Below are 21373 nucleotides of genomic sequence, written 5' to 3'. Positions count from 1 at the left end.
TTTTTTACAAAATGTTTCCTTTTTTATTTTTGGCCACAAAAATGATGCACCCCTTTAAAAGGAGCAAGAAACTGTCATATCAAAGGACATAATGTACATAATACATGAACAGTTCACCGAAATGTGTCCAAGGTTAAACATGAAGCATTAAATATTTGTACAGAAATACTACCAACAGAAAGATAACCACCCTCGAGTGCATGTGTACTTAATAATCTTAATTCCTCATTCTTGTGCATTGTGAAAAAAATATGTAGCTTCAGAAAGTATCAAGGGAAATGAATGGTTTTGGGTGTGTTTAATTGTGAAAAATATTAATTCTATAAACATATTAAGCTTTATTGCTTTACAGAATGATTCACAATTTGTGCATGTGGTTGTTTTATTATGCAATGCTTATCTTTCTAAAAGGAAACATGTATATAACAGCCATTAACCTCCAAAGAACTGGCGGCACGAGGCATTGAATCTTGATATTAGCATTGCCCATGACTTGACCTATATTTACAGGTTTAGTTGCATCTACAAAACACAGCTCTGACAACCAAAAAATTAACCCAATCATCTAAAAGTATCCTAGATCCATAATACTGAACTACTTCTACAAAGTTTGAATGAAATGTTGAAATAAACAATTTATAACAAGAAGCCTTCTTTAATGAGAAGTACTTTTGAGAACAATATCAATGCTAATACATGAAGAAAGCAGTACCGGTATGTCATGATGACTTTTAAAAACTTGTGGAGAAATGTCATGACATTGATATGATATTAAGCCCTTTATAAAGGAAAAGTCCAAGTGAATGAAACTTGTTGAAAGAGGTATAATATTTTCCCATACATATCAAAATATATGTGTACTTGTGCCAAATAATCCATTCATGATTTCAAATTACTTTAAATGTTTAGTTTAAATATCTCAAAGAAATGCCATCAAGGCCTGTGCACCACTCTGGATCTCTGTCAACACCAGCGCTCACTCTGGCATGGCAAATTTTAAGAGAAAATAGGTTGTAAGAAAGAAATATAGATACTGATATCTTTGACATTCAATTCTTTTTATGTGTGCAGAATATAAACATCAAACCAGCCATAATGCATCTATCAAAAGCATCATAATTCATAAATACATTTTTTTAAAGTCAGTTTGTAGATAGTGTTTGCATGTACTTGGCAGGACGAAGATACAGAGAGAGAGAGAGAGAGAGAGAGAGAGAGAAAGAGAGAGAGAAAGAGAGAGAGAGAAAGAGAGAGAGAAAGAGAGAGAGAAAGAGAGAGAGAAAGAGAGAGAGAGAGAGATTGATGGGGGAGAGTGAATGGGAGCCAAACAAAGCTGAATAAAAATAATCATATAAATGGATCATTATGAGAATGTCTTGATAAAGATTTTGATCAGGAACCATCAAGCAAATCCAAAGTCAACTACAAACAGAAACAAAGTGTACATAAAGATATGACTGTTAATTTTACTGGTATGCAATATGTGACTGAAGAATAAAACATAACCATTCTCTTGACTTGTTCAAAAAATTCAAGATGGCTACTTTAACTCTGGAACTACAGGTGCACTTTAATATACACACACACCCTCACCCCAATATGGAATGGGAATCATCGCCCCAAACCTTTCAGAAAGCTCTATCACTGTGCATGAATTTTAACATAAAGATTCACTGTAATGACTTGTCTTTCAAAAAAAAAAAATTAATTCTTTGATATCAAATGGTATAATGGTGCCCTATGAAATGAATACAAACTCCTCATAAAGTAAATACGCCCATCACAGTGCCAACTTCAAGCAAGAATATACACATAAAGCAAACTTCAGTACTAACCTAACATCTACATCCTACAATATATACTGCAGCAATAGTTTTATAAATCACTAACATAAATAACCCAGATACATACACTGTACATAAAGGATTTTGGTATTTGATACCTTTATAACACCTACAAAATGACAATACACACATGGATAGTATACATACAACTAAGAAAATGGAAAGGATTTACAAAGCTGGAGACACTAAGGTATACATGTATTGATATGAAAAACGGAAAAGAAGAGCAATATTTGCGAAGAAATAACCCAATCATGTAACAGCCGGTAGGTCATGGTATGCTATCATTATGGGCCAAAAAGTTCATTATTCTGGCATTTTTTTATAATGATTTTAAAGGGGATGTAGCATGACGAGACTACGTGTCTTTCCGGTGGCCTGACTCTTGGCCAATCGGGTATAATACGACTATGGACAACGCGACCGCAGTATTCATGTGTGTGCAAGTTTATTGAAACCGAAGCGTGAGGGGAACTTTGGTCTTTTTCGTGAATGCTAGCACGCGCTGACCGTTAATCAAGTCCATTCGTTTACGTGTAGTTGTCCAGAAGTCGTAGATGGCGTTAACTAGTATTAGCCATGCTATATCCCCTTTAACAAAATCTGAAAGAGCACCTACAGGCACGAAGTCACGGATTAAAGTTGTTTGCTGTCGATTTCCTATCTAAAGAGGTACAGATGTAGTGCCATCAAAAAGACAAGGCCTCAAGGAGTCTTTTAACTTAGATACTTAGATGCATTAAAAAGCTATAGTAATTACATGTAGTTCGAAGAAGAAGTTGTTAAATGTAAGGCAAATAAAAGAGGCAAATAACACTAAATGTGAGCCATGCTAAAGGTAATAGGCATTTGCTTTAAAGGAATTTAAGGGAAGATATTTGAGAAAGATAAATGTTTGTGATCATTATTCTGGTGAATTAACCCCCTCCCTCAAAAAATAAAATGATAATTTCAACAACAAAAATGCATTTTTAAAGGGTACAAATATGGCTCATAATACATGTAGCATTTGATACTGGTCTTGAAACAAAATAGCACAGCGTGAAATGAAACATTTCTACAGACATTCTTTTCAGTTCTTTGGTCTCTAGATCTACATGATTTCCTACAAACCTGATTATTTCATGTACCGGTTTGCTTCTTCTTCCAGACCCAAATATAAATTTACAATCGCTATTTTTGCCCTTGATAAGAATCCCACTACAGAATTTGACATTTAATACCGTTTGACAACTTGATCTCTTCTTACATGGGGTTTCTAGAATCGACCTTCTCCCCCTCACTTCTCATATGCCATGATATACCCTCATGATCTCATAGACCATTCCATCATGATCTCAAACACCATTCATTCCTTCATACCCATAACAGTAACATGATGGATCATTCCATTTTCCAAACGGGTGAGGCTGTTATTTGTCCTTCAAGGTATTGATCTTATTGATCCGGAGTTTCTAGAATCGACCTTCTCCCCCTCACTTCTCATATGCCATGATATACCCTCATAGACCATTCCATCATGATCTCAAAGACCATGCCATCATACCCATAACACTAACAAGAGGGATCATTCCATTATCCAAATGGGTGAGGCTGTTATTTGTCCTTCAAGGTATTGATCTTATTGATAATCTTGAGGGCAGGGCCAAGCTTCATGCTCAAGGCTGTCATCAAATGATCCTCCTTGAGAAGCATCAAAGCCTGTCCATCAATCTCCTGCGATTGGAACTCATCGGCGTAACCAGCACATCCCGGCAACGAACGAATAAACATGGCCACGTTCTCCACCGACCACGAGCTGGGGTTGCGTCCCACGCCCGGGGGTAGATCGTCGCTCTCGTCCGAGTACTGGAAGCTCTGTTCGCTGCGGCTTGGGGAGGAGAGAACCACGTTGGGAGATGGAGATGAGGGGTGTTCCATGTCTTCTGATGGGGCGGAGCTGGAGCTACTACTGCTGCTAGTCTCCTGGGGGAGCTCCTGGGATTGAGTGTCATGCTGCCCTCCCTTACTCTGAAAGTAGGCAAGAGGTGGCAATTTCAAGATTATAATAATAATGATATTAATATTGATAATGATAATGCTAATAATTAAAATGTTATATTGTTTTGGTAATTACTCTGGATACATGAACAAATATTGAATATAATATAATTGAATATAATCTATATAATGTGAATGTGAAAGTGCTATATGTTTATTCTTTCTATACTCGTTTTATGTTGTATGTTTCATGTCACATGTACACTTTTTTTTTTTTTCTGTGAATAATGCATTGTACACTGCAAAAGCAACAAATTTCCTTTCGGACAAATAAATTTGAATTGAATTGAATGTAGTTTGATGTTGGATAGTATACTTGAACATAAAAACAGAATTATTTTGTAAGGAAATGTTAAAAACATGTCCATGTTCCAAGGTACATTTTCAAAATGAAAATGAATGCTTAAAATTGTGCCCCTATCATTATAAAAATGATAATACCACCTTCACATTTCAGCTAATAAGATTATTTTAAAACTGGATGGATCTTCGACTGTGCGCAGTTGAAAATAATGCCTCCGCCATAGAGTTATTTTACAAACCAAAACAGAGGCAATTTTAGAATTCAAGTTTGATTGTTCTCAGGTTCTCAGAATATCGTGATTACAAGCTATATTTCTACATGTATGACCCCGATCTTTGACCTCTTGACTCTAAAATCTAATCAGTTCATGGGCTCTGCAAGATACATACATGTCTGAGTTTGATAGTAATCCATCCGTCTTTTCTATTGACAATGCATTCACAAGCTATTTTTTCATACAAAACGAGCCCCATGACCTTTGACCTCATGACCGCAAAATTTAATCAGTTCGTTGGCTCTACAAGTAACATACATGTACATGACCAAAGTTTGGCGGTAATCCATCAATCGATCCTTGAGATAACGCGATCAAGAGCTATTTTTGCATACATAATAAACCCTGTGACCTTTGACCTCATGACCCCAAGATCTTATCAGCTCATTGATTCTGCAAGAGACATACATGACCCAAGTTTGGCGGAAATCCATTATTCGGTTCTTGAGATAACGCAATCACAAGCTAATTTTTGGATACATGAGCCCTGTGACCTTTGACCCCCGTGACACCAAAATCTAATCAGTTCATTGGCTTTGCAAGATACATACATGACTTAAGTTTGGCAAAAATCCATCAATCGGTTCTTGATACAAGAACCGGACGTACGTACGGATGGACGGAAGGACAACCCGAAAACATAATGCCTCCGGTTACTTTGTAGCGGTGGCATAAAAATGTCTAAGCGCTTATTTTATTCATTTTCCAAACCTTTCTGTCTGTAATACATTGGATTTTTGTTTTACACATCTACACAAATGTCATTTTTTACATTGTTTGTTTTATTTGTCTGGTTGTAGAAACTAATTATATAGACACTGGGCTACATGTACGCTACATGTAAGCATGGTTACAATTCATCTGCTTTTATGAATACAGCTAGGATATCGACATGATATCTATTCTTTTCTTACCCAAGGTTGTGCCACATTATAAGTGAGTCTCCCATGCTTCCCTCTCTGTCCTTTCAGTGGCTTAGCCTTGAGTTGAAGTTTCAGCCTATGCTTGGTTTTCTCAGGTTTCTCAGGCTGTCTCGGTGAAAACAGACCCAGTCTCTTGGAGCAGCCGACATTGTAACGCTTGGCACAGGCCATCGAGCAGAACCGCTTGGAGCGCTTGAACTTGCGAGGGGAGTCCACCTTGCCACAGAACTCGCACCGCAGCATGACACCTTCCACCAGGGGCTCCGGAGCTGAGGGAAATAGTAGAATGGTTTTATTAGATCAACTGTATAATGGTAGCCTGAAAGCTAAATTACATTGCAAGTTTTACAAGCTCAGTTTTAAAAAGCATTTCAACAAACCTTAGATAAATAGACAAGTAAAATTATTACACAGTAAAATAGATCACAACTTATTACATATTTCATACTTGCAAACATGTTGAAGATACAAACAGAATAGATTCATTGTTATAAATATTTTTGTTATTATTGTTAAGTGAGGAATATTCATATTTTAAATAGGAATTGAGGCATATTAATTGAGTTTATGACAAGTACACAGTAAGGGAGAATAATTGAGAGAAAATGATTTTATAATAATACAAACTTTAAATACTCAAAGACAGTATGCATGCATTTTCGGATATAAGGAAATTAATTTTCATTATTCCTATTTTGCTCATTAATTCTATAAAATACTGTATACATTTAACAAAATCGAAAAAGAATTTACATATGCAGTAGCATAAAATAATTATTTGTTTACAATCCTCCACCCGTCTTTATTAAGCATGTTATTGTAAGCATTCTAATCACACACAGAGAGTACATCTATAACTGTAAATAGAAAATATGAACGATCAAATCCAACAGTCTATCATGCCATCCCAGAATAAATAGATTTATAAAGCAGTTTATGTGACAAGAAACAGTTTGGGGCTGAACATTTTACCAATGTCTAATTTACATATTTTGTGACTATCATGTACAGGTAGGGCATGTACCCCTTCACACTCTCAAATAGCTTTACAATTCTTACCAGGTCTCTTTAGTTTCTGCTGCTGCTGCTGCCTGATGGTCTTGTAGGTTGTGTTTGCTTCTGAGACGATACCAGATGTGACCTGAAGGTGAATATACATGTGTTTATAAAATGGGTTCAAGAATGTAGCCAATGAGAACCATCAAAATGGATCACATGTGCGTGCATTAATTTTTACCATATGCACCGGGAGTGCATTTTGTTGATAACAACTGTCAATTTTTTTACTTTATATTCATATTGTAGACCCATCTTTTAAAACAAATAATACATGTTTTTAGCTCGTGCATTTGTGATATACAGTGTATGCTGCACATGGTTAAGACACAATGAGACGGACAATGAACTCGACATGTCTTCTTCATTATCCTACTGTGACTTAACCTGCGTCCAGTGCATATTCACTAATGCACTCACAAACAAGTATTATTTGTATAATATTGTGCATATTGATAAGATACTGTGTTTGACACAAATTGCACACAATACCAAAGACAATTTTTTTTTGTAAATGACCCTTTGTTAATACAATATACCAACACCTGAATCAGAGGAGTAATTTAAACTGACAAAATTGAGAAACTTACACACAAACAGCTATCTACATCGACTAATGAAGCTTCACATTTAAGCATGTTCAATAGTTCGAGGTCCAGACATAAGCTCTTCAATTTAAAATAATTTGCATTTCTCTTTGAATTCCGCATAAATTGCTATATCAGTCCTTGAGAGAGAGAGACTAGTTATTAATTTCCATTCTTCATAGAATATTTGAAACAACATAAAAATTTTAGCAAGTTTTAAATTTTAATAATGTACATTATATACCTCACTTAAGAAATCCAGCCATCTGATTGGTCGAAATTGCATCATAAACTTTAACTATTTCTGTAAAAAAAAAGATGTTGTATTGCCCTTTGCGACCGACCTTAAAACCTAAAAATTTAGGGTCTGCTTTTTAAAAAAGTTTTTTTTAAGTTTTTTTTTCTACCGTTTTTTAGAAAAAAATGTTTAATGAATATAAAAAAATACAAAAGCTGAGAAATATCAGCCTAAAGAGGGAGGGGAAAAATAAAATAATAATTTCCGAACGACTGACCCATGTTTGGCACCTTAAGGGCAATACCACATTTTTTTTGGTAAGGCCTAATCGTACATACCGGGAAAGGCTCCTGGGACTCCTCGATGATGAAGCCATCAATGACATGTGTCAGGACGTGGGGTTTAACAATGGCTCTAGGAATCTCCCGTTGTACTTCAGCTCTGTGCTCTATGATGTCTGGTCCACGATGCGCCACGATCTCCATATGTTCCTGTTGGTCACCTGAAGATCCAGGTACTGGTGCTAAATTGATTAATGACGAGGCCGTGGAGGTGACCCTGAAGCGACCGTTCTTAGAGGACGTGTCACTATCACTACCTTCAGACTTCATCAGGTGGTGTGATGGGGCAGGCAGGTGGGACTGTGTTGGAATGGTTGTAGAGCTGGGGCTTTGGATGGATTTCGCGGACATGTCAACAGGATGGATCTGAGGGGAGGATTTGGGAGAGGTCACCAGGTTCATTGGAGTAGCATCCGGAGTGGAGTGGAGGGACGAGTCGCTCACCGTGTGGTGGGAGTGAGCTTGAACAGGACTTGGCATAGGGCGAGGTGAGATACGTGGGAGGTGTGCTCTAATCTGAGCAGTGGTCGGTGGGCATGGTGGGGATGCTGCTGCTGTTGGGGACCCGCTACCGTCAAGAGCTGGTGACTGCTAGCAGCACCTCGTGCAGTAGACGGGAGTATCGGCTTGTGATGTGGGAGAGAGGAAGGGTTGGGCATTGAAGAAGGCATCCTAGCTCTGTTGGGGGAAACCAATCCATGTCTTACTTGGTTAATGATATGCCTAGGGCTCATTTGTCCATTTCCTGGTGACATTTTAGGTTGGGGCTGCACAACAAATTGTCCTGAACTTGTCATAGTAACACACTGCCCTTGTAAATGGTTTCCACCAAGTGCAGCTTGCAATCTTGGATTTCCTGGCTGATATGCCAATAAAGTCCCTCCCCGTGGAAAGAAAGGAGCTCTGATTTGTGCACCTGTTATCAAAACCGGTGAGTGAGATGCCGAGACTCCTCTACCTGCTCCTGAAATAGGTATCCTTATTCTAGGTTGTTGTCCTCTGATAGCATGAGGTGGACTTCTTGAAGGTGGTGTGTGCTCCCTTATGACTAGGCCACCTGGGGATCTAACACGGGCAAGGATTTGTGCCCTATTCTGAGGCATGCCCTGAGGATTGGATAGTCTGTTTGGTCCATTGGACAGCACTCTGACATTGTTCCCATGATTCCCTCGCCCTGATCCCCCGGGCCCTGGTCGAGGATGTCCTCTCACTGGTCTCACCTGGCTACTGATTGGTCGAACCTGCTGGACCATCCCAGCAGGGACCATCCCAGCAGTTGTTGGCATGACCTGACCGGTTGGAGTAGGTCTGATTGCAGCTGCAGTCATTCTTGGAGCAGTTGGTGTATTGGGACTCGACTGAGTGGTCTGTGCATGGCTGTACGACCTCACAAATATTGGAGTCCGGGTCGTCACAATGACCCTCTGACCTTCCGCGTCTTTAGGCCCGTCTTTCGGAGGTGCCCCTGGTGAGCTCCGAGGATTCGGCACAGGAGTCTTTGGAGATGGAGTCATCCTCTGAGGCACATGGATCCCTGCAGGTGAGGCCATAGGAGGCGGGCCAACCTTGTGGATAGGGGCAGACAGAGGACCTTCTATAAGTCCAGAGTTTATTGCAGGGGATGGTGCGACGGTTGTTGAAGGCACCTGAAGCACTGTGCCCATAGGTACTGCTGTAGCGGTTGGAATGTTTACTGCTGTCATGGCTACTGGTTGCGGAGGCTGAGAGACTGGACTGGGTGTCGATCCCCCAGAGGAAAGATCTTGTGGATTTGCTTGAAGATTAGCCATTCTTGATGCTTAGTGAAAGCTGTAAGAAAAGGAAATCAAACTTAGTTGCACCATTTAAACTGTCATTGTGTACAGTACAGCAATTCACAAAAAATAACTATGAAGGTAAAACATCTCAGAGTTTGTTAGCATGTTGGAGACGAGTTGTTAAAAACGAGAATCCATGTAAATAAAAACATCGCAACTGCATGAAATGCAAAGCAAATGTTTAAATTAAATCAATAACTATTGACTTACAGACCATTGTCTGTAAAGCAAATTATATACTCAAACTTTGTTTGGAACTGCCAAATGTCCAAGTCCAGGACTATGTGCAAATTTCATCAGACTGAAAAGTAACAATATGTCATTTTTGCAACAAAATATGGCCCATATTTTGTTGCAAAAATGACATTGTTACTTTTCAGTCTGATGAAATTTTTTGGTACACTCACTTTTTAGGATATCGCTTACAATGTCATAAACTAGGGAATAATAAGATTAAGAACTCCAAGTTCAATGTTAGCTGCATGGAAATAAATCTAGGGTTCCCCATCAGATATACCCATTCAGTTTTGCAATGTATAGTCAACAGCAGCTCCCTAGGGATCTTCAAGCAGGCGGGTGCAACAAAAGAGGCTCCTTTAAGCCTCTTCTGTTTTTTAGCCGCACATACATCAATTTGAAGTGAGATTTTTACTTGCACTATTCATCTGGGCACTCGACAAACACAAGTACGATAATATGCCAACGGCTGTCTGTACTTAACCGGAAGAAGATTGTTATCGTATGTGATTGTGAGTAATCATTATACTATCTATAGGAATGAAAAATACTTCCGGCTAACTTAAAGTAAAATATTAAAAGGAGTCACTTGTCAGTTTCCCTGTGCAGGAGGCCATAAATCGCTGACACCAGACTTGCTGGAAAAAAAATCATTAATGTATGTACTGTAGTTTGTACAGATCTGCACACAGCGAATCTGTAGGCCAATCAAGAAATACCCCCTCGTCTCTCGGAACTCTCCGGGTGAGAGAAAAGTGTGACTTTACCATGTGGGGGAATGGGTGGAAAACGCAGAACGTTAAGCCTGCTGGTCATAAAACTGAAGGCCATCTCTGGTGATTGATAGCACCTCTTATTGGGTAAACACCTGAACGGTGTTGAATTCCCCATAAGATGCTAACTACTATGTGTCTTTAAGGTTGAAGACATGTTATGAGGCATTGCATCTTTTCTTAAAAACATGAAGTGTAGTAATTATTTGATCAACATTTCCTGACACAGCACACAGACAGACACACTCGTCTCACTCTCACTCTCAGTTCAACTCAATCAATTTAAATTTGCATGTTGAGAAGCAAAACATATCATTATTGACCAAAACATGGTCTTTCCATTACTTTATTCAAATAAATCAGACAACACGTAGCGCAAATCTACCACATCCCCAAAGGCTATGTAAAAATCAATAACATTTTGGCATTGGGGAGCTGCCTGCCTACGTCGCAGCGTCAGCCATTTTAGCATATTGTCTTGAGTCAACGGGAAAGCTGGGGGAGGTAAGCCGAAGCCCCGGCTGGGAGACCATTGTGTGGCATGCAGAATGAAGCAATTGAGCAGTACAAAGTAAGCAGAGCCGCGATTAATAGTGCGAGCATCAGGCACATATACTTCCTAAATTATGCTATCCCAACGAATCTGATACACCACGAGTATACACTAGACATTAATATGTCATAAAACTTACCTAATTCACAGTATTATGAAGAAAGAAGTAGAATTATGATGCCATTCTGAACACCGATTTCAAGTCGTTATCGAAATACATGGAGGTCTATGTGTAGTAACCTTTCACCCTCGATAAATGTATACAGAGTCTCGTCGACGTCGAGTATACAGCTAGCGCGCTGCTAAACAGCAAGAGCGCCAACTGTCATCAAAAAGATGAGATATAATGGTTCTCAGGATCTCGGAGTTCTCATAGCCTACTCCTTCTCCATTCTTCTTGTTCTTTCTCTTTTAGTCCTCTTCTTCTTCTTTTTCTTCTTCCTCCTCCCCTTCTTCCGGCCTGCTCCTAAATTCGTCCTCCCTATCCTAATTATCATCATAACAATCATTAGCATCATCATCATCTCCTTATTCATCATCATCACCTTCATCATCATCATCATCATCATCGTCATCATCTTCTTCTTCATTTTCTTCTTCCTCTTCAATTCAAGAAAGCTACCTCACCAGGTCCCTGAAAAAGTAACATAAGGCCTATCAAGGAAGATAAAACGCATAGCAGGAAATGAAGGCTTTAGATATACAATCCTCAAAACGGTCGCAGTCTTAAATATACAATCCTCAAAACGTTCGCAGTTTGCTAAATACATCAACACAGTGAAACAAAAACTCATTTGTATAATTTACTGAGCAACAAAGTGAACTTAAAGTACACAGACATAATCTATAAATAAATTGTACATTTTTATTCAATCTATATTAAAAAAAGACTTTAACAAATCTGGAGGTTATTTTATTGGTATAAGGAACAAAGTCCTGCTCCTCCCTGCCCCCCCCCCCTCCCTCACACACTACTCATTACTGGATATCTGATAACATTCTCAACTCCAGAAATATAAACTAAATAAGGCTGCAAAATAGAGTTACACTTTAAAAAGCTCACTGTGGAGAGGAAAACAACTCTTAATTAACACTAAGCTGCTCCCACTTTAGAAAATGTAATCCCAGCTTTCCCATTTTAATTGCTATATTCTTTGCCTCATCCCTATAATTCAAAATGGTTTTTGTCATCGTTGCTAAAGTTGGTACTTGCCTCCCCCCCCCCCCCCAATCTTGACATAAATATATACTTCACCATGAAAATCATAGTTTTACAGATTTGTATTCTATAATTATGAACTACCTGTCAACCCAACAGATATATCTCGCCATTCTAAATCTTTAATTTCATCTATAACTCAAGAAGTTGTACTAAAGCCTGCCATAAAATAATATCCTTTCAACGCTCCCGCAAAATAGAAATAAAGGATTGTTTAATTTCTATTTCCTGTTTACAAAACGAACATAAATTATCACCAACATGCATTAATTTAAATTGAAATTCTCATTGTTTTCTAATGAGTATTATAATTCTTGGTCTAACAAATATATATATTTTTTATTCATTATCTATAAATAATCATAATTTTTTTGCCCATCCCTTTCTTACAAAATCATACGTTTGCTGTAGTAGGTCTACTTTTATAAAATAATTCTAAATTGTTCTTGCATCAGCGTCCAAAAGCTTTATTTTTATTACCTAAAATATAAAAATAATTATTTTAACTTATTACATCAACCTCGAGGAATATGTATTAACCCTGAATCATCTGTCCATAACCTTGGTATCGCATCATAAATAGCAAATTATTACCTTTCATACCGAGGTTCATAAAATATTAAACAGACTTAACATGAGCTTTCTCAATCGTGATTCAATTGAACAATCCCTCTTTCAAACAAGTATCAACAAAAGTTTATCCATGTATACTATATTCCGATTATCAAAAATAATTAGATTCACCGATGCACGTGCCCAAGCCCCCGCCCCCCCCCCCACCCCCGTCCCTCGCCGTTATGACATTGATTGATTGCCATTGTCATATGCAAATAAAAGCCAAAAAAATCAATACAAAAATGGATATGATTTGTATATGGTGCATGGCTGGGGAAATGCTATTCGTTTAAATAGCTCTCCATTGTTGACGAGCGACATGGCAATTTAGTACAGCTGCAGCAGCATTTCCTGTCCGACTCCAATGTTCAGTTATGAACTTAAGATCTGCGAAGGGTTCTCTACAGGCTTGTTGGTCTAGTGGTATGATTCTCGCTTCGGGTGCGGGAGGTCCCGGGTTCGATTCCCGGACAAGCCCCTATTTTGCCTAATGTAATCCAGCCAGAACTACAACAAACACGTTCGGTTAGCTCATAGATCTCGATGATAGAATCCAGACGTAGAAGTCCCCAATTATTTGGTAACGCACTTTGTACTATTCAAAGTGTGTTTACATTAGAGGAGGTTTAGTGTTGGGGGGGGGGGGGGGCTAAGTTTATCATAATATTGTGTGATGCCAGGGAGCCAGGGAGCCAGGACTCCGCGGTATCAATACTTTAATTGAATATGAATGATCACGTTATATGTATAACGATTGACATAAAATATAGCTTTAGCTTTCATGATCATGAATACTATTGGCATAATACTTGTTGTACATAAATCACATGTTTTTAATTGTAATAAAACTAGTTTATTGGTAATTGACATCACGAAATAAAGGAAAATATTTGCTCATCTCCGACATTCATGAAAAAAAAAATACACGGGGCTTGTCCGGGAATCGAACCCGGGGCCTCTCGCACCCAAAGCGAGAATCATGCCACTAGACCAACAAGCCTTGCTTGCTGCCAGGGGGAAACGTTTATAATATGACCTTAGTGGATGAGTGGAGTAGATGACTGATGCAATACATAAGAATATGTTGCAACCAAGGAGGTGAAAGAAATTAGGAGTGGAAACTTAATTGTAATTCATACAAACGCAATCGTGAGTTTTTCTTGGCTTTGAAGTTCCATGCTCCGAGCCGCGCTTCCACTGCGGGGAATTTCGGAGGCCAGGCACCAGTTTCACATTTATTACAAAATATTAAATTCCCGGCAAAATTTTCAGTGTAAATTATAAACATTATATGGGGATTGTAATGCGAATAGTGCATCAAACAATTTTTCACATTTTAGTACTCCGTCCTTCCTATAATTTGTGTGCCAGAGTTGGTAAAAGAAAAATTAGATCCTGACAAAAACTCAATATTTTATGATAATGCACTAATTTGTGCAGGTTCTAATGTCCCGTTATTTAATCCATGATTGACAATCTTCGACTATAACTTTAAGTTTGCTAATGCGTGTTTTCGCGTGTTTTTTGTATTTTTGCAGTTGGAAAAAAGGATAAAATTACATAGGTTTGTACTCATTACACATTCAACAATTGATGAGAAATCATTGAAAGGGACAGCGAACAGTTGCTGAGATACCATTTTCTGATGTAGGAATTCTAAATCCTGAAATTCCTAGCGCTCTTTTATCTCACCACCTGGTCAGCACTTGCAGATTAGCGCATTACTTTTCGGCAGCATGGAGCACATGGGAAGTTCTAAATTAGTATTATCTTTCAAATGCCGTTGGAATTTAACTTTTTTCATTTTTTTTGGCCTGCAAATGGGACATAGTACCTTTAAAGGGTATAGCTCTCCTTCAAGGGTGTCGATTTGTATCCTCGGTTGGGGGATGATAGGTGCCAAAATATTTTCGGCAATGGATCAAAGCAACCAAGAGGTAGAGGCGTGTGGCAGGTTGTACCCCCTCCCTTCCAAGTTTTTTACTTTTTCAAGTCACCCTCAATAAAGATAACATTTTAGAGAATATGGGACCCATGTGTGTCCCACATGCTTGCTACCTAGATTATTATCCTCTCAAGCATATAGGCAGAATTTTATTTTAGGGGGCGGTAGTAAGCACCTCCTAGGGGGTGGGTGCAGGGAGGGGGAGTTTTGGTGTTTCATTAAATTATTAGAAAAAGAAGACGATTCGTTGTATCATTCTCGACTCTTAATCCTTGTCTGAATTCAGTTCCCCCCTCCCGCGCGAGGCGCGGAAGCTTTGACGTTTCATTAAATTATTAGAGAAAGAAGACGATTCGTTGTACCATTCTCGACTCTTAAACCTTGCTGAATTCAGTCCCCCCCCCCCCCCTTTCGCGCGAAGCGCGGAAGCTTTGACGTTTCATTAAATTATTAGAGAAAGGAAGACGATTCGTTGTACCGTTCTCGACTCTAAATCCTTTACCTTCCTACGTCCTCTTCCTTTCTTCTTTCTCTCTCTTTTTTTTTCGGGGGGGGGGGGCGACCACCCCACCACCCCCTGGCTAGGCGCCTGTATCCTCTCTGTCTCTCATTATCTCTCTCTCCCACTTTCTTCTTCTTTTTTTGCACTTTTGCGCCTCGCGTTTTACATTTACTAAGCTCGTTGCTTTTTAACGCTGCGGCTTTGCATTTGGCGCACTGCATTATTATGATGCTGTTGATTGAATAAATTGAATAAATTCATCAATTCCTGATGAAGCCGTATGAGCGAGAATTCAATTTATTCTTGTCTCATATACGGTCGTCTCATTTACTTTGTATCCTATTTATATATGTATGTATTATGAAAATGAGATAGCAAAATGTGTATATTGATGGTCATCTTGCGAGTAATAACAATACTCCCATCGGGCTCTCATCATTAATTTTTCTCTTTTTTGTTTTTGTTTTTGATGGTGAATTATTGGGGGGGGGGATGATTGTACAGGCCACCCCCTGAAATATTGGGGGGATATATCCCCCCCGGGATCGACACCCATGCTCTCCTTAATTTTGAGCAGCCTCTGGACACCTTTTTTTACAGACAGTTATGATGTTAAACCGCGGCTTACTGTTCTAATGATATATAACAATTGCTTTGTAAGGCGCGAAAGGTCTCAGGATCAATCAAAACATACCGTGTACGAAATTTCCATAATGTTTAATTTTCTACTTTGGAAAAAAAAGGTTTACTTAAAATGAAATGAAAATATGATAGAATCTGTCGTCCTATAAAAAAATATAAAAACTTCCAGTAGGATCAATTTCTTGGAAAAGTTTTTTTAAATGTTGCACGGATGTCCTATGCACGACCCCCCCCCTACCGATTATATGCATTTGCAGTGCGTTTTGCAAACATAAAGTGAATTCATAAAACAGGATAAACCTGTAGGCTTGAATATAAATTATAATTCATATTTCTTTTGCATCAAAGGCTTGTTGGTCTAGTGGCATGATTCTCGCTTTGGGTGCGAGAGGCCCCGGGTTCGATTCCCGGACAAGCCCTTAGATATCTCTTTTGAAAGCCGCTATATACTTCTTTATTGTCCCTCATAGAAGAATGATTTCTTTGGTGTTTCAATTAATAAAAACATTCATGGCTTGTTGGTCTAGTGGTATGATTCTCGCTTCGGGTGCGGGAGGTCCCGGGTTCGATTCCCGGACAAGCCCAGTTTTTTGCTACTGTAAACCAGCCAGAACTAGAACGACACAATCGTATGTTCGCTCAGTTGAGTTTGATGACAAAATAGGATCCAGACTTCTATAGATGCCCAATTTTATTTGGTTATGCACTTTGTAATATTTAAAGTTTGTCATGTTCGGGGGGGGGGGGGTATAAAGTGTTAATAACATTGCGGTGCCAGGGACTCCGGTATCAATAATTTTATCGATATAAATGTATTTCATTCGACATGAAAATGTATATTTAACCTTTCATGACATGAACACTATTGGCATATATTAACATAAATCACATGTTTCGAATAGTAAAAAAAAAAACTGGTTTATTGGTTATTGTCAGCAATAAAGTGATTGACACAGAATAAAGGAAAATATTTTCTAACCTCCGACATTAAATTACACGGGGCTTGTCCGGGAATCGAACCCGGGGCCTCTCGCACCCAAAGCGAAAATCATGCCACTAGACCAACAAGCCTTGCTTGATTCCAAGGAGGAAACTTGATGGAATTTCCTAGTGGAAGTCCGCAAAGATGACTGATGCAATATAGAAAATGCTGCAACTTAAAATCTAATTGATATGCAAGATGTAAACATAAGGTTATTGAAACACCTGATTCAACAAAATGGCTTGTAAAAGACGAAAAAGTCAATATTATTAAAGATATTAAGACCCTATTAAGGGTAGGGCTCTCATTTGCACAGTCTCTGGATCCTTTTTCACAGACATGATATTAAACCGGCTTATTGTTTTAGTGGTATATATTATTATAACAATCGATTTTGTAAAAGGTCGCAAGCTCAATCAAAAATATGCCGTGCATGAAATTTCCATAAGGTTTAATTTTTTTACCAAGGAAAATAAATGTTGATTTGAAATGAAATGAAAATATGACAGAATCTGTCGTCCTTTATAATAACGAAAAACTCCTGTAGGATCAATTTCTTGGAAAAGTTGTAAAGTGTTGCACGGGCGGCACTCCAGGAAAGGGGATGTCCCTTGCGCGCCCCCTCTCCCCCCACCCCCACTGTCGATAAAGATCTATGTATTTGCAATGCGTTATGCAAACAAAAAGAGCATTCATTAAACAGGATAAACCTGTAAGCTTTAATATAATTATAAATTCATATCCATCGCATCAAAGGCTTGTTGGTCTAGTGGCATGATTCTCGCTTTGGGTGCGAGAGGCCCCGGGTTCGATTCCCGGACAAGCCCTAAGATATCTTTTTTTTGAAAGCCCGCTATACTTCTGTATTGTCCTTTATAGAAGCACCATTTATTTGGTGTTTGAGTAAAAAAACATTTATGGCTTGTTGGTCTAGTGGTATGATTCTTGCTTCGGGTGCGGGAGGTCCCGGGTTCAATTCCCGGACAAGCCCTTCGTTTGCTTGTGTAAACCAGTCAGTACTAGAACGACCCCTTCATTCGATCGCTTAGTAGATTTTGATGGTAAATATAGGATCCAGACGTCTATAAGTTTTATTTGTTTATGCACTTAAAGGTAATACAAAGTTTTGGGAAATTTTGAAATTGGGTGTATGGTGATTCTTTACCATTTTGATATATTTGGATGCCCCTGTGGATGTATTATAAGCACTAGAAAAATTAGCCCCTAAAACACTTCTGCTTTCGAGAAAAATTGAATATAAAAATTTACCGGTGCCCCCGGTAAATTTTGATAAATTGCAAATAGCGCCTATACGGCCGTACAATGTTAGCTGCGACCATGAAAATCTCAAATTATGTAGTTTGTAATATATTTTCCAAACGGGAAGAGCTAATCGGTCGATTTTAGTCAATAAACATTGTTTCATAGCTTAATTAATATCTTGACCTTGAGAGGGAGCTTTACAACATAAAGAGTTTATTATTTACAATTTCAAAACTTTAGACTCGTTTTCAACCGCGTCAACGATCACTTAATATTGTAGAATCGCATTTGCTTCCATTATGATTTTGAACCAAATTCATGACCCCATACCAAAACTTTGTATTACCTTTAATAATATTCAAAGTTTATTTGTTCGGGGAGGTGGGGGGGGGGGGGGGGGGGGGGGGATATATAGTTTTCACCAAAAAGAATTTGCGGTGCCAGGGACTCTGCATAGTTTCAATATTTTTATCGATATGAATGATCACGGTAAATTAGATGTATACCAATTGACATGAAAATATATCTTTAAGCTTTCATGATCTTGAAAACTATCGGAATATATTTATGTAGTACATAAATCACATGTTTCGATTAGTAAACAAAAATGGTTAATTAATTATTGACAGCATAAGTGATTTACACCGTGAGTAAAGGAAAATATTTTATTATCTCCGACATGAATTACTTTTACTTTTTATTCCCCCCCCCCCCCCCCCCCACCCCCCAATCCCAACCTGCTTCTGGCGCGCCTGCCTATGAGTCATTTGAACGAAACTTCAGTTTCATGAATGTTTAATGAACATGGATCGAAGCGTGCTATCTCTCTCCTCTAAGATTGGAAAAGATATGGATCCGCCTACCTTTCATTTAAAAAAAACCCCACTTCCGCCTAACTCCCAGTCTTACCCTTGAGGCTCTACAATAATATATAGTTTATACGAAAAATTCAAATTGTATTATTTATTTACAAACCGCGTTCGAATCATGATGTCTGAATTATAAGCAATATAGCCTACTCCGATTATAAGCAATACTCTAATAATAAAGAACACTACCCTCACATTCCAAATTTTTTAATCATAATAGAACTAGCCATTTTAATAATTTTGACTAGTGTTTGTTAAAACAGTCTTAATTTTTCTGCGAAGAGCGTAGAGTGTTTTGAGTACAGCGCGGGGTTCTATGTACATTACGTCTGTACGGTACGTCACACAACGATGCACTCCACCGTACGTACGTGCACAGTGCGTTTAATGTATACTTAATATATATTACATTTTTGTCTCCGGCTATGTCATCAGCGGTTCGTTGGTCTAGTGGCATGATTCTCGCTTAGGGTGCGAGAGGTCCCGGGTTCGACTCCCGGACGAGCCCCATGTAAAAATTTTTGCTCTTACTCATCGGATTGTGAATATGTCCTTTAGTGGTTTAGTACATTACTATTAAGTGAATTTGGGTTTTTGTTTGTTTGTATATATATACGTATATATATACATACACTTTATTCATTAACGAACTTAGCCTTCAAATCGGATTAGCAATACCACACATAAAAGCCTACGACGTGCAGACTTGCTGATTGAATAGGAATTTTAAAAATAATAATTTGTTAAATTTTCTGTCCAGTAATTAATTCATTTAAATCGTATTTTGTTGAATATCATCATAATGACGTTGTTTTATTGTTGTTAGATTATCTTCATATTTTCTTGCTAGCCTATTCTATGGAGACTAGTTAAATACATCTAATTCTAGGTTTGAATGTTACACTTCCTGGGAGTAATTTCAATTTCATTTTCTAAATTACAAGATCAAACATACGATTTTTATTCACTGGGTGCAAGCTGAAACTTCTTTACAATTTAGAATCTGAACTTTGAGTTTTAGAACACACAAAATAGTGAATTGAAGATCAATGTTGCCAGTGAATGTGGAAATTATTTTTTTTTTGCCTCAAAATTACTTTTTTTTAAATTTTTATAATAACATTCCTTTGAACTGCATTCCCACTACCTTGGAGGAAATAATTTTTTCAATTAAATTTTTAATTTGAATTATATGAAACCAGCTCTGTGTTCGTGTTTCTCTCTCTCTCTCTCTCTCTCTCTTTCTCTCTCTCTCTCTCTCTCTCTCCCTCCCTCTCACCCCCCTCTCTCTCTCGCTCTCCCTCTTCCTCCTCTTCTTCCCTTCTCTCTCTCTCTCTCTCTCTCCCGCTCTCTCTCTCTCTCTCTCGCGCGCTCTCCCTCTCCCTTCTCTTCTCCCCTTCTCTCTCTCTCTCTCTCTCGCTCTCCCTCTCCCTCCTCTTCTCCCCTTTTCTCTCTCTCTTCCTCTCTCTCTTTCTCTCTTTCTCTCTCTCTCTCGCTCTCTCTCTCCCTTCTCTTCTCCCCTTCTCTCTCTCTCTCTCTCGCTCTCCCTCTCCCTCCTCTTCTCCCCTTCTCTCTCTCTCTCTCTCTCTCTCCCTTTCTCTCTCTCCCACCCCCTCTCCCTCACTCTCCCTTCTCTTCCCCCTTCTCTCTCCCTTCCCTTTCCCTCAACATTCCTTTCCGTTTCTCCTTATCTTCTGGCTCCACATATTTCCTTTACTTCTTTTTTCCCTTTCTGTGTTTTACTGAGTTGTTTCGTCGAATTATGGTTAAATAACGAATTGTAAATATGATGTTTTTTTATATTTTTAATCAAATAGCCTATCTGTAAGTCATGTATGCAATTCAGCCGATGAATAAATACATTACCTTAAAATTATTCCCAGAAAGCCTCATATTCAAACTAGCCTACTGTCCTAATGACGGTCTGATGAATGTTGATAAGTCAGAATTGGAAGAGCTGAGGTTTCCATTTGATCGTGATTGTGACATGAACCAGTGATATGTCATGGTGATAGAGTCGCTGTCCGTCAAGCAGTAGATGGCAGGTTCAAATTTTGCTGGTTCCAAGACTGTTTTTTAACCACAAGATCGAGCACGCCTTCTTTATTTACTAGATGCAAGCCGAAATTCTTTACAAATTGAAATTATATCTTATTCATATCACCTTCTTCCCGATGAGCGACCGCAATCAACAAGCTAATTATTTTGTTATTCTTAAAGGAGGTCGGTGTTGCAAATTGCAATAAAATTGCTTTCTTGTTGGATCAACTGCTTGTTTGACTTACCTGACTGGAGGGTAAATGCAACCAAACGACATTAATAAATAAAATAAATACGTTGCTGGCTGGC

The 21373-nt window shown here is 38.5% G+C and overlaps 1 protein-coding gene and 8 non-coding genes across 10 annotated transcripts; 6 read left to right on the top strand and 3 right to left on the bottom strand.

Annotated features, from left to right (window-relative positions):
* On the bottom strand, window positions 1-8202 carry LOC585003 (polyhomeotic-like protein 2). Of its 2 annotated transcripts, none has more exons than XM_030987253.1 (5): window positions 7605-8202; window positions 6445-6526; window positions 5377-5654; window positions 3310-3854; window positions 1-3113 (listed from the first exon to the last, which is right to left on the bottom strand). In XM_030987253.1, the coding sequence occupies exons 1-4, from the start codon at window positions 8085-8087 to the stop codon at window positions 3441-3443; spliced, it is 1257 nt and encodes a 418-aa protein (XP_030843113.1). In that variant the 5' UTR covers window positions 8088-8202; the 3' UTR covers window positions 1-3113; window positions 3310-3440. The 2 variants fall into 2 exon arrangements, with proteins under 2 accessions (XP_030843113.1, XP_030843112.1); XM_030987252.1 differs by having other exon boundaries at window positions 1-3280; window positions 3465-3854.
* Window positions 8203-13227: 5025 nt separating this feature from the next.
* TRNAP-CGG lies at window positions 13228-13299 on the top strand. Its single transcript has one exon. It is a non-coding gene; the product is annotated as a tRNA-Pro (tRNA).
* A 450-nt stretch (window positions 13300-13749) lies between these two features.
* Window positions 13750-13821, bottom strand: TRNAP-UGG. Its single transcript has one exon. It is a non-coding gene; the product is annotated as a tRNA-Pro (tRNA).
* Window positions 13822-16257: 2436 nt separating this feature from the next.
* TRNAP-UGG lies at window positions 16258-16329 on the top strand. The gene has a single exon. It is a non-coding gene; the product is annotated as a tRNA-Pro (tRNA).
* A 93-nt stretch (window positions 16330-16422) lies between these two features.
* TRNAP-CGG lies at window positions 16423-16494 on the top strand. The gene has a single exon. It is a non-coding gene; the product is annotated as a tRNA-Pro (tRNA).
* Window positions 16495-16909: 415 nt separating this feature from the next.
* Window positions 16910-16981, bottom strand: TRNAP-UGG. The gene has a single exon. It is a non-coding gene; the product is annotated as a tRNA-Pro (tRNA).
* A 666-nt stretch (window positions 16982-17647) lies between these two features.
* Window positions 17648-17719, top strand: TRNAP-UGG. The gene has a single exon. It is a non-coding gene; the product is annotated as a tRNA-Pro (tRNA).
* A 92-nt stretch (window positions 17720-17811) lies between these two features.
* Window positions 17812-17883, top strand: TRNAP-CGG. The gene has a single exon. It is a non-coding gene; the product is annotated as a tRNA-Pro (tRNA).
* Window positions 17884-19460: 1577 nt separating this feature from the next.
* TRNAP-AGG lies at window positions 19461-19532 on the top strand. Its single transcript has one exon. It is a non-coding gene; the product is annotated as a tRNA-Pro (tRNA).
* Window positions 19533-21373: the final 1841 nt, after the last annotated feature.

The sequence above is a fragment of the Strongylocentrotus purpuratus genome, unplaced genomic scaffold (genome assembly GCF_000002235.5).
Source record: "Strongylocentrotus purpuratus isolate Spur 01 unplaced genomic scaffold, Spur_5.0 spur5_scaffold_16, whole genome shotgun sequence".
Lineage (NCBI taxonomy): Eukaryota > Metazoa > Echinodermata > Echinoidea > Camarodonta > Strongylocentrotidae > Strongylocentrotus > Strongylocentrotus purpuratus.
Note: the sequence above shows the minus strand (reverse complement) of the source record. Positions and strands in the feature narration are given on the sequence as shown.